This window comes from Hydra viridissima, unplaced genomic scaffold (assembly GCF_058129835.1).
Source record: "Hydra viridissima isolate aposymbiotic clone 2 unplaced genomic scaffold, HvirCarnegie_v1 scaffold_1, whole genome shotgun sequence".
Lineage (NCBI taxonomy): Eukaryota > Metazoa > Cnidaria > Hydrozoa > Anthoathecata > Hydridae > Hydra > Hydra viridissima.
Genome location: NW_028324300.1, coordinates 20,456,115 through 20,470,662, shown reverse-complemented (window position 1 = coordinate 20,470,662; position 14,548 = coordinate 20,456,115). Strand labels below are relative to the sequence as shown.

At 35.7% G+C, this 14,548-nt stretch overlaps 1 protein-coding gene across 1 annotated transcript; it reads right to left on the bottom strand.

The window, feature by feature from the left end:
• Positions 1-1,133: 1,133 nt before the first annotated feature.
• On the bottom strand, positions 1,134-2,577 carry LOC149893828 (uncharacterized). The gene is made up of 2 exons (XM_090075929.1): positions 2,419-2,577; positions 1,134-1,859 (listed from the first exon to the last, which is right to left on the bottom strand). Exons 1-2 carry the CDS (start codon positions 2,575-2,577, stop codon positions 1,134-1,136), a joined length of 885 nt encoding a protein of 294 aa, XP_089932055.1.
• Positions 2,578-14,548: the final 11,971 nt, after the last annotated feature.

Below are 14,548 nucleotides of genomic sequence, written 5' to 3'. Positions count from 1 at the left end.
TGTGTCTGAATCCATAAACGACTTTGTCGTAAGTTTCGCAAAAACCAAAAATGTGTTTTAATGGTATCTTGAACGAAAATGCGCCAATGGATGTCGTGTCTGCAAACAAGTGGTCTCGCCTTACAACAAACCCTGGATTTCCGGTGGTGTTTGAATTGTCTTTATACCACATTTGCTTCAAACCATCTGCAAGCTGAAAACCAAAAGGGTATTTCAACAATCCAAGCATGGTTGTTCCTTGACCTGGATACATGACCCTTTCCACTTGTTCTCCTCCTAAATCATAGGTGACATCGTTGAACAAATACATGATGGCGTTGTTTATCAGAGCAATGTTGTCTGTTGCTGTGTATGCAGTTCCATTCGCTTTTTTGAGAACCCCTTCAACGAGGATGTAAGCCTCAGACGGAACTGTTTGCACAGATTGACAATCAATTTCGAAAACGATCTGTCCTGAAGAATTTAAATCGAGGATTGTTGGGTGGTACTCGAAAAAATCAACTTTTTCAATTCCAGTGTCATACTCTGGCATTTCATCAACTCTTAATCTATCGGTGTTTATCATTTTTTAAAATGAGAAAAAAAAATTTATGTCATTTTTGATTTGTTAAAAAAATCAAGCAATCAAAAGCCCGCTCCCCATTTTAACGAGATCTTGGATTCTTGTCGCATTCTTTTTCGTCATTTTCTTTTTCACTTGAATGGAAGAACCAAACATTTTTTTATGCAGCTCTTCCATTGGATTAATATACGGATCAGTCTTTGCCGCTTCGTTTACAATCGTGGTGAGTAATTGGTTTGGATTCACTGTTCCTGTCTTGGCGTAAACTTTTTCAAGCGCTTTTTTTCCTTTGTCGATGGCAACGTCTTTAGCAGTGGATATAGCTGAAGAGGCTAATTCTTTTCCAGCTGATTTGGCGGCTGTGATTGCTTCTCTTCCAATTTCGCTTGCTGCTGCTTTTCTCAATAAATGAAGAGACGATCGTGAAGCATTTGTGGCTGACATTCTCCTCAAAAATTTTTTAATCGCGTCCATGATTCCTCCACCTCCAACGACGTTCTTTTTAAAATATCTTCTGTTGTTCACAATGAGCATTTTTTTAAAATGAGAAAATATTTTTTTAGATCCGTTTTCACGACTCGATGTATTTTTGAATCGCTCTGTATTCTTCTTTGTTTATTTCCCCCTGTCTCAAAAGTTCGTCACAAATGGCAACGGCTTCGTTTCTCGATGCTATATTTCCAGCATGTCCTGCGGCAATGCTCAAGTTAAGCCTTTGCATAAGCACATTCGGATCACTCGGAAGAATGATCACTCCTCGACCTTTTCTTCCACTCGTTTTTGTGTAATTTTTTTCCCAAATTTTTGAAACAATCGTTCCCCACTTTTCACTTCTCGAAGATTTTGGCACGGTTGGTCTCCCTTCCTTCTCCATTGCATGCGTTTCAACGAGTATTTTTTCATAATTTTTCATGTCCTCGTCTGACACCTTTGTTGTATCAGGCTTGGATCTTGTGATCAACTCCCAAAGACCTGTCGTCCCCTCGTACTTTTCTCCATCAATAATAACGTCGTTATTGTCGATAAAAATTTCTTTGTCTCCAATAAACATTTTACCGCGTTCTTTTGCGTGAATTCCAAACACTCTGTCTGCATAAAATTTTTTGGCTGCATATTTGGATAAATATTCCAAAGCAATATTTCCAACATTCATTTTTCCAAAAGTTTTATCACTTTTTGGACTTTCAAAAGACGTCTCATTTTCTGGATAAGTCAAAGCCAGTGGAGTGTTTTCAACCTCTCTGTATGCAATGCTTTTTAGTTCGTTTTTTATATTTTCATTGCTCTCAATCAGAGGCTTAAAAAACTTGCTCAAATCAGTCTGATAATTTGCATCTGAAATGTTGGTGTTGAGACTCTCATTGTAAAGCTTTTCTCTATTAGCTTTATATTCTCTCAAAATCTCATCTCGCTTTTCAGGATCTTGTATTCTAAAAAAAGACATTTTTAGAATACGGAGAAAAAAAACTTAAAACAAAAACTCGATTGCGTTTACGATTTCTTTTCGGATTCTTTGGATTCATGGAAAATCATGATGATTTTTTAAACAAGTTGTTGAATGCTTTTATCGCGTCTTCTCTTCCTTTTTGGATCAACGACTCTTTTGTCAATTCGTCAATGACGCTTTTTGTCTTGGTTCGGATTTCTTCAGTCATGGCTTTGAATTTTTGAAGCTCGCTGAGAATGAGTTCGTACTCGGAATCACTTACAAATCCATCCATGAGAGATTTTGAAATGTGGTCACTAATCGTATTCAATTTTGACTCGGAAAGAACTTTCAATTTTTCGTGCTTTTCAGCCTTTAGCATCATTTTTTTGTTCTGATGATTTCCGAAAATGGATAAAGCTCCCAATACAACAGCAATCCCTTCACACGCAATCGAAACTGGAGTGGCAACAACGGTTGATAAAAGTGCAATCCCTGTAACCCCTAAACCAATGCATACCGTTTGTAATCCGTCGTCGGTGAAACGAATTATTTTTGCCGCTCGATGGTATTTTTTACTCAAAGCCATTCGTTTCACTTTTTCATCCTCTATTTCTTTTTGGATCTCACTTATTTTTTGAAGCCGGTAAATATGTCCTCCATCTGATGGTGCCGTTGGAAGAACTGGATAAATTTTTTCAGTGTTTTTGATTATCTCCATCTTTTTAACAAAGACACATTTTTTTTAATTCGAATCGATGTAGTTTATTTTACAAAGCTTTTCACCTTTTTTAACGATGACTTCCTGGTTGTTATAATTGTGTATGGTCATAACTATGTCATCCACAGACTCGGAAAAAATAGCATCGTTTTTGAAATAATTCAATTGGTTGCTTATTTTATCCATCAAAGTGATGACAGCAATTCCTTTGTCTAATTGTAAACCTACAGACAACGATATCTGCTTGTGAGATACAGGAGGAAATTTAATGTCTTGTTGAGCAAAAATCTCGTGCTGTCTGTAGGTGTTGAAATAGGTGGGATAATCCAACTTTTTCTTTGTTACAATAATGTTTTTCATATTTTTTCGTTCCAACTCTTTGATTCTATCCTCTAAATGACTCAGTTGGAAATTAAAATTGTGAATCTCTACTGAGGCGCTGTTTTTAAACAACTTGTGTGGGGCATGCATTTTTTAATATGAAAATAAAATGTTTTAAGTCGTTTTATTTTCAGTTTTTTGTGCTTTTTACACTTCCTCGTCAGAATCCATTTCTCCCAAATCCAAGTCTTCACACATCATGATGCTATTAGGTAAAGATACATTTTTTACGATGACTGCTTCTACCAGTTTGACTTGAATAGACGTAATAGAAGGACCAATATACACCCCCTCAATTCTAAGTCCTCCAATAGCATAACATCGTTGATTTAGAAAATCATGTCCAGAAGAGTTGACCAAATTTTTATTATTACGTTCTCCTTTGACTCCATTTTTTATATCAAGAGCTGCTTTCTTTCTATGAAATGTAGAAGTAATGAGTATTTCGTCTTCATTTTTAGATCCTTTAGTTATATACATTTTAGCATAAAACACTGGCGCTGCATCAGCATGGTCAGCTTTATATTTTAAAATACTCAATTCGTCTGAATTAATTTGCTTTCTTCTTCCTCCTTTTTTAAGTTTGGATGACAATTTATCTACTTCACCTCTAATAAACAAAGTAATCTTTTCCATTGTGCTAATAAACTTTGCTTCTTCTTCAGTTTTACCCTTTTTAGCATCAAAGCAAACAAAGGACATGGAATATCCAGTCAATTTTTGTGTTGTCGGATCTTTATTTTCACACACACCATACGAAAATAATATAGGTGTTCGTAATACAAGAGGACCATCTCCACTTGGATAAGAATATTTTACTGGCACTTTTTGATAGACTACTGGTTTTGTTGCTGCGTAAATTTCTCCAACTGATAATTTGCTCTCATCAAAATTTTCAATTGTAATAAAATTCATTTCTTTTCTATATACAAGATTTTTATTTAACTCAAAATAAAAATTTTTTTCACTTCTTTATTATCCTAACCCTTTGACTAAGGATTAAACATCATTTGAATTATTTCACCAATTTTATCACAGTGTCTATGCAAGTTATTCATGTATGTTTCCAATTTCATATTTCTACTATCCTATCGAAAATAATCTTCCACTTCTAAAAAATCATCAACCAATTCACTTTCAAAATAAAACATCTTTTCAAGGATATCATTCCTATTATCTAAATTCACTGCTTCATGCATACTACAACGCAATTTATTCAACATCAATTGGTACTTAGACATGAACCTATTCAAGTCAATATGTTTCATGCTTTCATACATATCAGCTTCAAGCACATTTATTTTTATAATCATCTTATTCATTGCCGCATTCATTTCTTTTCTATATACAAGATTTTTATTTAACTCAAAATCAAAAATTTTTTTTCTTGCCATACAAAACGACGCGACTATTTTTGCAAACGTATCAATTCTTTATTATCCACCCACGAGTTGAATGAATCTGGGTATCCTTTCCATTTGAATAAAGATCTGTTCTTTTGCTTTCGAATGACTTTTTCAATTCTGAATATGTCTTGAGTTGACTTTTGCATCTCCTGTTCATAAAATGTACCTTTAATTTCTTCACCGTTAGCATCAGCGATTTTATACGTGGGTGGATTCGTATGCTGAACATTTAACACGGTAAAAACCTCTTCAGTCCATCTCGGTGTATACCCCTTTTCAAAATGGGACTTCTTTTTTACGATCCTCACTTTGTCTCCCATTGAAAATTTTGGTTCTGCTCTTTCTGTTTGTGTCTTTCCATTCAGGTTCATCCAAACCCTATATTTATTCTTTTTATCCCTGGCTTCCACTGGAGTTATTTTAATGGAAGAGTGTTTTGTGTGGTTGTAGTTATCAACCATTTCATCCAAAACGTCAATGTATTTATTGGTATTGTTGGCTGAAAAATATTTAAACATTCTCTCTTTCATCGTTCTGTTCCATCGCTCGACAACAGAACTTTTTTCCTCGTTTTCAGTGGAGTATAATTGCACGCCTAGAGCTTGTACATGCTTGTTATAAAACTCTTTACCTTTATCCACCCACATCTTTGTACACCTTCTCTCCTCAAATATTTTGCTTAGAGCGTTAGCTACATCAACTCCAGTTTTACTCTTTAACGGAACAATCCATCCATACTTTGAAAACACGTCGATCACCATGAGCAAATATTTTACGCCGTTGTTGAATTTTGAAAACGATTGCATGTCAACCAAATCTGCAGCCCATATTTCATCCATGTCGTTCACAAACACTTTTCTTCTTTTAAAATGATGAATGACTGGTTTATGAAGCTCGTTTGCAAGTTGATCTATCCATTTCAGGTTCTCCGGTGCTTTTTTTTTAGATTCGCTTGCGAATCCATGGAAAATCTTTGATTTTTTAGACCTAATCCGAATTTAGTTTTGGCTTTGATGATGGGAGTGATCAGTTTTCTTTCGTTTATCTCTTTTTGAGTAGGGTTTGGAATGGAGTTCATTTCTTCAAGCATCATTTGATCTGCCAAATTTCTGCTTTGAACGTCGTTTAAATATTTATAAGCTAAATCATGATGGTATGCTGCATTGTCCACTCGATCTACCGGTTTGCTCCACTCTTAATACATGTCTGTGGATGTGAGTCTTTTGTCCAAGTTTGTGCCAGGTCCTGCAAAATTCATTCCTGGAATGTGCATTTCTCCTGGAAATTTTGCCCATGGAAGCTTTATTTTTTTTGAAAAATTGTTAATCGTTTCCACCAAGTCTCCTCCTTTTGCCGTATGCGAAGATGATCCTTTGAGCGTATGCGAAGAAACAAACTTACATTTGGTTGTTCCGCAAACGTTGCAAACCCCTTTAACCATATGCCGGTTGTTTTTTGTGATTTCGTTTCTCAAATGATTCGTTTCTGTTTTCCTTTTGCATTTAACACAGTACATTTTATTTTAAAAAAATATTTTTAAACTAAAAATGGAAGTGTCTGATTTGTCATGGAATATTGGAAAAATCAAAAGAAACAACAACAAGCTTTTACCGAGAAGCATTTGAGGAATCATCGTTGGGAAATCCGGATGTGGAAAAACAACGTTGCTTCTCAATTTATTGCTAAGACCTGGATGGTTGGATTATAACCATTTGCAAGTTTTTGGAAAATCTCTTTTCCAACCCGAGTACAAAATACTAAAAAGTTCGTTCGAAAAAAAATTACCAAAAAAAATAATTCTCGACTTGTTCAAGGTACAAACCGAAATTGAAAAATTGAAACTAGACCCTGAATGTGTTATCAACGATCTTTCAAAAAATTTTTCCGAAACCGAGGGTATGGAGTGTCAATTTTTTGAAACGGTTGACGATGTGCCTAATCCTGAAGATCTTGATTCATCCAAAAACAATTTAATGATCTTTGACGATTTGCAACTTACCAAACAAAACAAATGTGAAAAATATTACATCCGAGGAAGACACTCTAACGTCGACTGCTTTTACCTCGCTCAAAATTATTTCATGCTCCCAAGACAAACGATCAGAGAAAACACCAATTTTATCTGTCTCTTTCCTCAAGACTTAAAAAACATTAACCACATTTATCAAGATCACGTTTCGAGTGATATGGGAAAAAAAGAGTTTGAAAAGTTTTGTAGGCATTGTTGGTCTGAACCTCACGGATTTGCGGTGATTGATTTGTCGTCAAAAAAGGACAATGGAAAATATCGAAGCGGATTTGACACTTTTTATTTTCCAAAAGAAACCATTTAAAAATTCGAAGAATTTCCATGGATTCAAAGAATCTAAAATTTCACTTGTGAAATTCCATGAATCCGAAGGATTTAAAAAAAATGCCACATAATAAAAAATGTCAGGCATAATCATCGACGTGGATGGAAATTCCAACGTAATCATAACAGAATTTTTAGACAAAATCGTTTTTGACAAAGGAAAAACTTATGAAATGGCTTTTTTTGGGCTTGAGACGTACAACAGCTTTCCAAACATCATCAGCAAAAACAATTCTTTCCGGTATAGCATGAACAATGGAGTTCATTGGGAAAACGTCATCATTCCAGACGGGAGCTACGACATCAAAGACATCAACAATTATTTACAAAAGGTCGTCTCAAACACAATAAAAAATTATGCGTCTCAAAGCGCCAGCTACGTCACAGCAAATAAAATCAGCTACTCTCCCGAAAACATAAAAATAGGATCCAATTTAAACACTTTAAAATCAACCATCACACTTGGAATGAATTATTTGATGGATTTGAACGTGGAAAACAGCATCGCATCAGTTTTAGGATTTACAAAAAGACAATTGGACTCCAATTCGGAATACGAGTCTGACGATATTGTTAGAATTTCAAGCATCAACACGATCAGAATCCTCAACAACGTCATCGGGTCTGCTTACGTCAACGGATCCCCACTCAATTGCATCTACTCTTTTTATCCAGCTGTTGGTCCTGGTTTTAAAATCATCGAAAGACCAACTCATTTGACTTACCTCCCTGTCAAAGTCCCAGAAATTTCCACAATGGTCACTCGCGTTGTCGATCAAAATGGAAATTTGGTTGATTTTCGTGGAGAGGAAATTACGATCCGTTATCACATTCGAGAAGTGAAATAAATATTTTTTCTCACATTTAAAAATGAGCAAATATGTTAGTGTTAAATTAAATGTGTCTCAGGTACAGATTGAAAAAATAAAAAAATCAATGATAGCAGGTAAACCTGTGAGCATCCGTATTTCAAAAGATGATTTTAACGGAAACGACGTTTTACTTGTAACACAAAATCAACATCGAAAACTTTTGGACGCTCTCCATCGAGGAGTTGGAGTCACCATTAAAATGAGCAAAACCCAATTGGAACATAACGCAAATGTGAAAGGAGGATTTATTGGAGCTCTTCTACCTTTATTAGGTATGTTGGGTAGTACACTTGCAACAAGAGTAGTTCCAGCTCTTGCCACCGGATTGTTAGCAGGTGTAGGATCTTCTGCAGGTTCTGCTATGGTTGATAAAATTGCAGGAAGAGGTATCGTTTATTTGAAAAAGAATGGAAATGGAATGAAAATGGGAACGCACAGAGGAAACGGATTATTTTTAACACCCTGGCCTAAAGGAGGATCATTTAAAGACGGAGTTTACGTTAAAAGCGGAAGAGGATATGAATCTATCGGAGCCGGTTTGCTTCTCGGACCAAACTCTCCATTCTCAAGCATCCCTTTTTTAAATTTAATTTTGTAAAATATACAGTGAAAAAAACTTTTTTAAAATGACTTAAATAAATTTTTTCTTGTTATAAAAATGAGTATTACAGAACAAGAAGAATTTGAGGAATTCCTTTACAGCGAACTACAGGAAATAAACACTTTTGATCCAGAATTACACAGAATGGCCATACAATTCCACGATGATAATCACAAAAAAAGAATTGATGAAAATTATATTAATAAAATTAAAAAATTAAATACCTTACCCATTCATACCAATACTAAACTCTTACTACGACATGGATTTGAAGAACAACGACAAAAACAACATGCACAAAGAATTAGAGAAACGCGAAGAGAAAAATATAAACATCTTTTTCCATACTTGAACTACTACAAAGAATAAGTCATTCACAACCTTTTTTCATAATGTCATCTCATTATGAAAATGCGCAAAAATGAAAATGCGCAAAAATGCCAATGAGCTTGCGCAAAAATGCCAATGAGCCTGCGCAAAAATTCCAATGAGCTTGCGCAAAAATGCCAATGAGCTTGAACCCGCTTTTTATAGTAACTATATCAAGTGGAAAGGCTTTTCGCTAATTTTGTAGCCTGGAGGAGAGTCAGGATGAAAAGAGTAAATGTCGGATGTTCTTTTTCCGTTATCATAAGAGGATCCGATAACATCGTTTGTGATTCTGATGATGGATATATCGTCTATTCTTGAAAGTGCTTCAGACTCGTCATAGTTGATATAACTTGTAACTTTATCTGGATTTGTCGGATCTTCTTTTTTCTCTACATAGGTGTATTCTTCTTTATTAAATCCAAGAACAGAGGCTAAACTGTTATTCACGTTGAAATCCACCCAATATTTTGTTGTAGATCCAGGTTTACCAAATTTCAGTGTAGCTCTTAAAGTGGTTAGGTTTGCACCGATAACAACACCATCCTCTCTATACAAGTTTCCAACTTGTTTTTTCATTTCATTCTGAAGATAATTATTAATCTCGCTAATTTCATACGCTCCTTCTTCGATGTAAATGGTGTAGCTGTTTGAACCGGCGTTTGGACTGTATCTGAAAACATTATTTGTATAATTGATGTTGGTGTAGCTGTGAACAGTGTCAAAACCAACAAGAGCCATTTCATACTTTTTATTAGGTTCAAATTCGATGGGGTTGTCAAACTCAGTTTGGATGACGCTGTTTCTTACGGTTGGAGTTTCTTTTTTTGCTTTTGCAAGGATATAAAATCCGCTCATCTTTTTATATAGAGTTGGGAAAATAAAAAGTGTCAAATCCGCTTCGATATTTTCCACAATCCTTTTTTGAGGATAAATCAATGACTGCAAATCCGTGAGGTTGAGACCAGCAATATTTACAAAACTTTCTAAACTCTTCTATTTTCATATCGCTAGAAACGTGGTCTTGATAAATGTGGTTAATGTTTTTTGAGTCTTGAGAAAACAAGCAAATGAAATTAGCGTTTTCTCGAATGGTTTGTCTAGGCAGCATGAAATAATTTTGAGCGAGGTAGAAGCAGTCGACGTTAGAATGTCTTCCTCGGATGTAACATTTTTCACATTTGTTTTGTTTGGTTAATTGTAAATCATCAAAGATCATTAAATTGTTTTTGGATGAATCAAGATCTTCAGGATTAGGCACATCGTCAGCAGTTTCGAAAAATTGACACTCCATATCCTCTGTGTTATTCCATTTTTTTGAAATTTCATCAATAACACATTCAGGACTTACGTTTAATTGTTCAATTTTGCTTTGAATGTTAAACAAATCAAGAATAACCTCTTTCGGTAATTTCTTCTCGAACGAGTTTTTTAATATTTTATATTCCGGTTGAAAAAGAGATTTTCCAAAGACTTGCAAATGATTGTAATCTAGCCATCCAGGCCTTAAAAGTAAATTGAGTAGTAGTGTTGTTTTTCCACAGCCTAATTTCCCAATAATGATTCCACGTATACTTCTAGGCAAAAGTTTGTTGTTTTTTCTTTTGCTTTTATTTACATTCCATGACAAATCAATCACTTCCATTTTTTATTATGTTGAATATAAAAAATGTATTGCGTTAAATGTAAAAGAATAACAGAAACGAACAACTTGCACCCTGCTATAAGCAAAAGCAATAGAAATATGCTTAAAGGAACTTGCGTCATCTGCGGAACGACTAAATGCAAGTTTGTTTCTGCGCATGCGCTTAGCGGAGGAGACTTGGTGGAATCGATCAACAATTTTTCGAAAAAAATAAAGCTTCCATGGGCAAAGTTTCCAGGAGAAATGCACGTTCCAGGGATGAATTTTGCAGGACCTGGTACTAACTTAGACAAAAGACTCACTTCCACAGACATGTACCAAGAGTGGAGCAAACCGGTGGATAGAGTGGACAATGCTGCATATCATCATGATTTAGCTTACAAGTATTTTAACGACAAGCAAAACAGAAATTTAGCAGATCGAGTGATGCTTGAAGAAATGAACTCCATTCCAAACCCAACTCAGAGAGAAGTAAACGAAAGAAAAATCGTCGAACCCATCATCAAAGCAAAAGCCAAATTCGGATTAGGTGTATCCGCAAGCGAATCTAAAAAAAAGCACCGGAGAACTTGAAATGGACTGATCAACTTGCAAACGAGCTTCATAAACCGGTAATACATCATTTCAGAAGAAGAAAAGTGTTTGTGAACGATATGGATGAAATATGGGCTGTAGATTTGGTTGACATGCAATCGTTTTCAAAATTCAACAACGGCGTAAAATACTTGCTCATGGTGATCGACGTGTTTTCAAAGTATGGATGGATCATTCCATTAAAGAGTAAAACTGGAGTTGATATAGCTAACGCTCTAAGCAAAATATTTGAGGAGAGAAAGTGTGTCAAAATGTGGGTGGATAAAGGTAAAGAGTTTTATAACAAGCATGTACAAGCTCTAGGTGTGCAATTATACTCCACTGAAAATGAAGAAAAAAGTTCTGTTGTTGAACGATGGAATAGAACAATGAAAGAGAGAATGTTTAAATACTTTTCAGCCAACAACACCAATAAATACATTGACGTATTAGATGAAATGGTGAAAAATTATAACAACACCAAGCACTCTTCCATCAAAATGACTCCAGTGGAAGCTAGCGATGAAAAGAATAAAGGTAGGGTATGGTGGAATCTGTATGGAAAGGATCAAACATTACCAGCAAAACCAAAATTTTCAATGGGTGACAAAGTGAGGATTACCAAAAAGAAGTCTCATTTTGAAAAGGGGTATACGCCGAGATGGACTGAAGAGGTTTTTACCGTGTCAAAAGTTCAGCATACGAATCCACCCACGTATAAAATCGCTGATGCTAACGGTGAAGAAATACAAGGTACATTTTACGAACAAGAAATGCAAAAGACCAATCAAGACATATTTAGAATTGAAAAAGTCATTCGTAAGCAAAAGAACAGATCCTTAGTCAAATGGCTAGGATATCCAGACTCTTTTAACTCTTGGGTGAACAATAAAGAAGTGATTTCTATGAAAAAATGATCTTTAAAATTCAAAGATTTTCATTATTCCGAAAAACGAGTTAAATAAATTTCTTTTCTATATAAAAGAAATGAGTTTTATTACAATTGAAAGTTTTGATGAGAGCAAATTATCAGTTGGAGAAATTTACGCGGCAACCAAACCAGTGGTATATCAAAAAGTACCAGTAAAATACTCTTATCCAACTGGAGATGGTCCTCTTGTATTACGAACTCCTACATTATTTTCGTATGGCGTATGCGAGAATAAAGAACCAGCAACACAAAAATTGACTGGCTATTCCATGTCCTTTGTTTGCTTTGATGCTAAAAAGGGAAAGACAGAACAAGAAGAAAAGCTTATTAGCACAATGGAAAAGATTACTTTGTTTATTAGAGGTGAAGTGGATAAATTGTCAGCCAAACTTAAAAAGGGAGGAAGAAAAAAGCAAATTAATTCAGACGAATTGACTATTTTAAAATATAAAGCTGAGAATCCTGAAGCAGCGCCAGTCTTTTATGCAAAGACGTTTACTAAAAATGAGAAAGACTGAATACTTATTACTTCTGTATTTCATAGAAAGAAAACAGATCTTGATATACAAAATGGTTTCAAAGGAGAACGTTGTAATAGAAATTTGGTCAGATCTTCTGGACATGATTTTATCAATCAAAGATGTTATGCCATTGGAGGACTTAGAATTGAGGGGGTGTATATTGGTCCTTCGATTGTGTCTATTCAAGTTAAACTGGTCGAAGCTGTCATCGTAAAAAATGCACCTTTACCTCATAGCATCATGATGTGTGAAGACTTGAATTTAGAGGTGAAAGAATCGGATAATGAAATAGAACAGGATGATGAAATGTAAATCACTTGTTAATTTTTTTAAAATTTTTCGGAATTTTAAAAAATGATAAACGTTGAAGGAATTGTATTACCGAACAAACCTCTAACCAACTTTCAATTAATAGATGCTGTGAAAAAGCTCAAACTTAAAAACTTTAGAGGTGTTTTTGTGAGGGATGAATTGCCTAAAAAGCCAAGAATAAAAGAATGTGGAATTGTCAACACAGGAGATTCAAGCACAGATGGATTTCATTGGATCTGCTGGTATAAAGACGGAGACAAAAAATACAGCTTTGACTCTTATGCTCAACCTCCTCTTATTGAGCTCGTCCATTATTTAAAAAGTCTGGTTTATTATAACAGCGAAAGAGTTCAGTTTGGTGATACTTCTTATTGTGGTCACTTGTGTCTTTACGTCTTGAAAAAATTACAGGAAGGGGATGATTTTCAAAGCGTTGTTAACACACTTTGGTGAAAAAAAAGTCGTGCCTATATAAAATGATTGACAAATTTGGTAGAACTGAATTGGGAAGGTATTTTTATGATCCTTCTTCATCAATAGCTATAACAGGTGATCTCTATGTCAGAACAGATGGAAACAGCACCATCACTGCAGATTTGGATTACAACTCTCATAAAATCATCAATTTAGGTGAGCCGACTAACGCACACGATGCTGCTACGAAAAATTACGTGGACACGCATGCGTCAGGAGGAGGATCATCGATCGGAACAGCAGACTTGGATTTAAATTTTCACAAAGCCATCAATTTGAACGAGCCAACAAATTTGCATGATGCCGCGACAAAAAATTACGTCGACGTCAGCTCGAGCATGAATGTGAAAGTGGACGGATCAAGCACGATCACTGGAGCCTTGGATTTAAATAGCCACAAATTGATCAACGTCTCTGATCTTTCCAATTTAAAAGACGCTGCGACAAAAAGCTACGTGGACACCAAAGTCGCTTACAATAACATTTCTTACGTCGACATCAACATGACGTCACATAAGCTAACCAATTTGACTGAGCCCTCATTAGCTTCAGATTCAGCCACCAAAAATTACGTAGACACTCATGCATCAGGTGTGGGAACCGCGGACTTGGATTTGAATTCTCACAAATTGATCAATGTGCTCGATCCTTCAAACGCGCAAGACGGAGCGACAAAAAGTTACGTAGACTTGTTGTTGCAAAAATCGAGTTTGACCAGCGTCGTTCCAGGATCTGGTTTCACCAGTTTGGGATTCAAGTCTCAGACAGTGGCAGCGGCAACCACTTCTCCTGTGTTTTCGTTTTCTGGAAAATCTGGAGTGCTGAGAAGGTTGTGGTTGGCTTTATACAGCACCTCTGGAACAAATATTCCAGGTCAGGTTTTTATTCGAATCTTCACTGACGGAGAAATCAATGTGGGGAATTATGCAGAAACCACGGAAGGAATCGGACTTGATCAAACTGGTCTTTCCACCGATTTGCTTTTTTCACCATTGGGAGGACCCTATTACGCCAACTCTTTGCAAGGATGCAACATGTTCAACACCACTTCCTTGGGAGGATATTTCACGTTGGACATGCCTTTCAGAAACAACGTCTCCATTCAACTGGTGAACAAAAATGCTATAGCCATCACGTATTGGATTCAACCGTTCATTTCCACTCTTGCTTCCATTCCTGCCAGCATCCCTCTTTTCAAACTTTACTCTGAGACGTTCCGATATTTGAATACCACTTACGGAAACGAATATATTTTGTTGCACACTCCAGGAAAAGGAAATGGCGTGTCGTTGAAATACATCAAAATGCACATCATTGGAGCTTCTGAAAACTGGTGGGAATCCAGAGTCAGAATGTATGATGGAAGTACAGTTCCTCCTGGAAATGGATATGTCATTTCTC

What these genes read in the sequence shown, in the direction of transcription:
- LOC149893828 (XM_090075929.1), bottom strand. Translation starts at nt 2,577, where the DNA reads ATGGCTTTGAGTAAAAAATACCATCGAGCGGCAAAAATAATTCGTTTC. An exon ending in CGTGTGAAGGGATTGCTGTT is followed by an intron (nt 1,860 to 2,418) that starts GTATTGGGAGCT and finishes AAGTTTTTTAAG; the next exon opens with CCTCTGATTGAGAGCAATGA.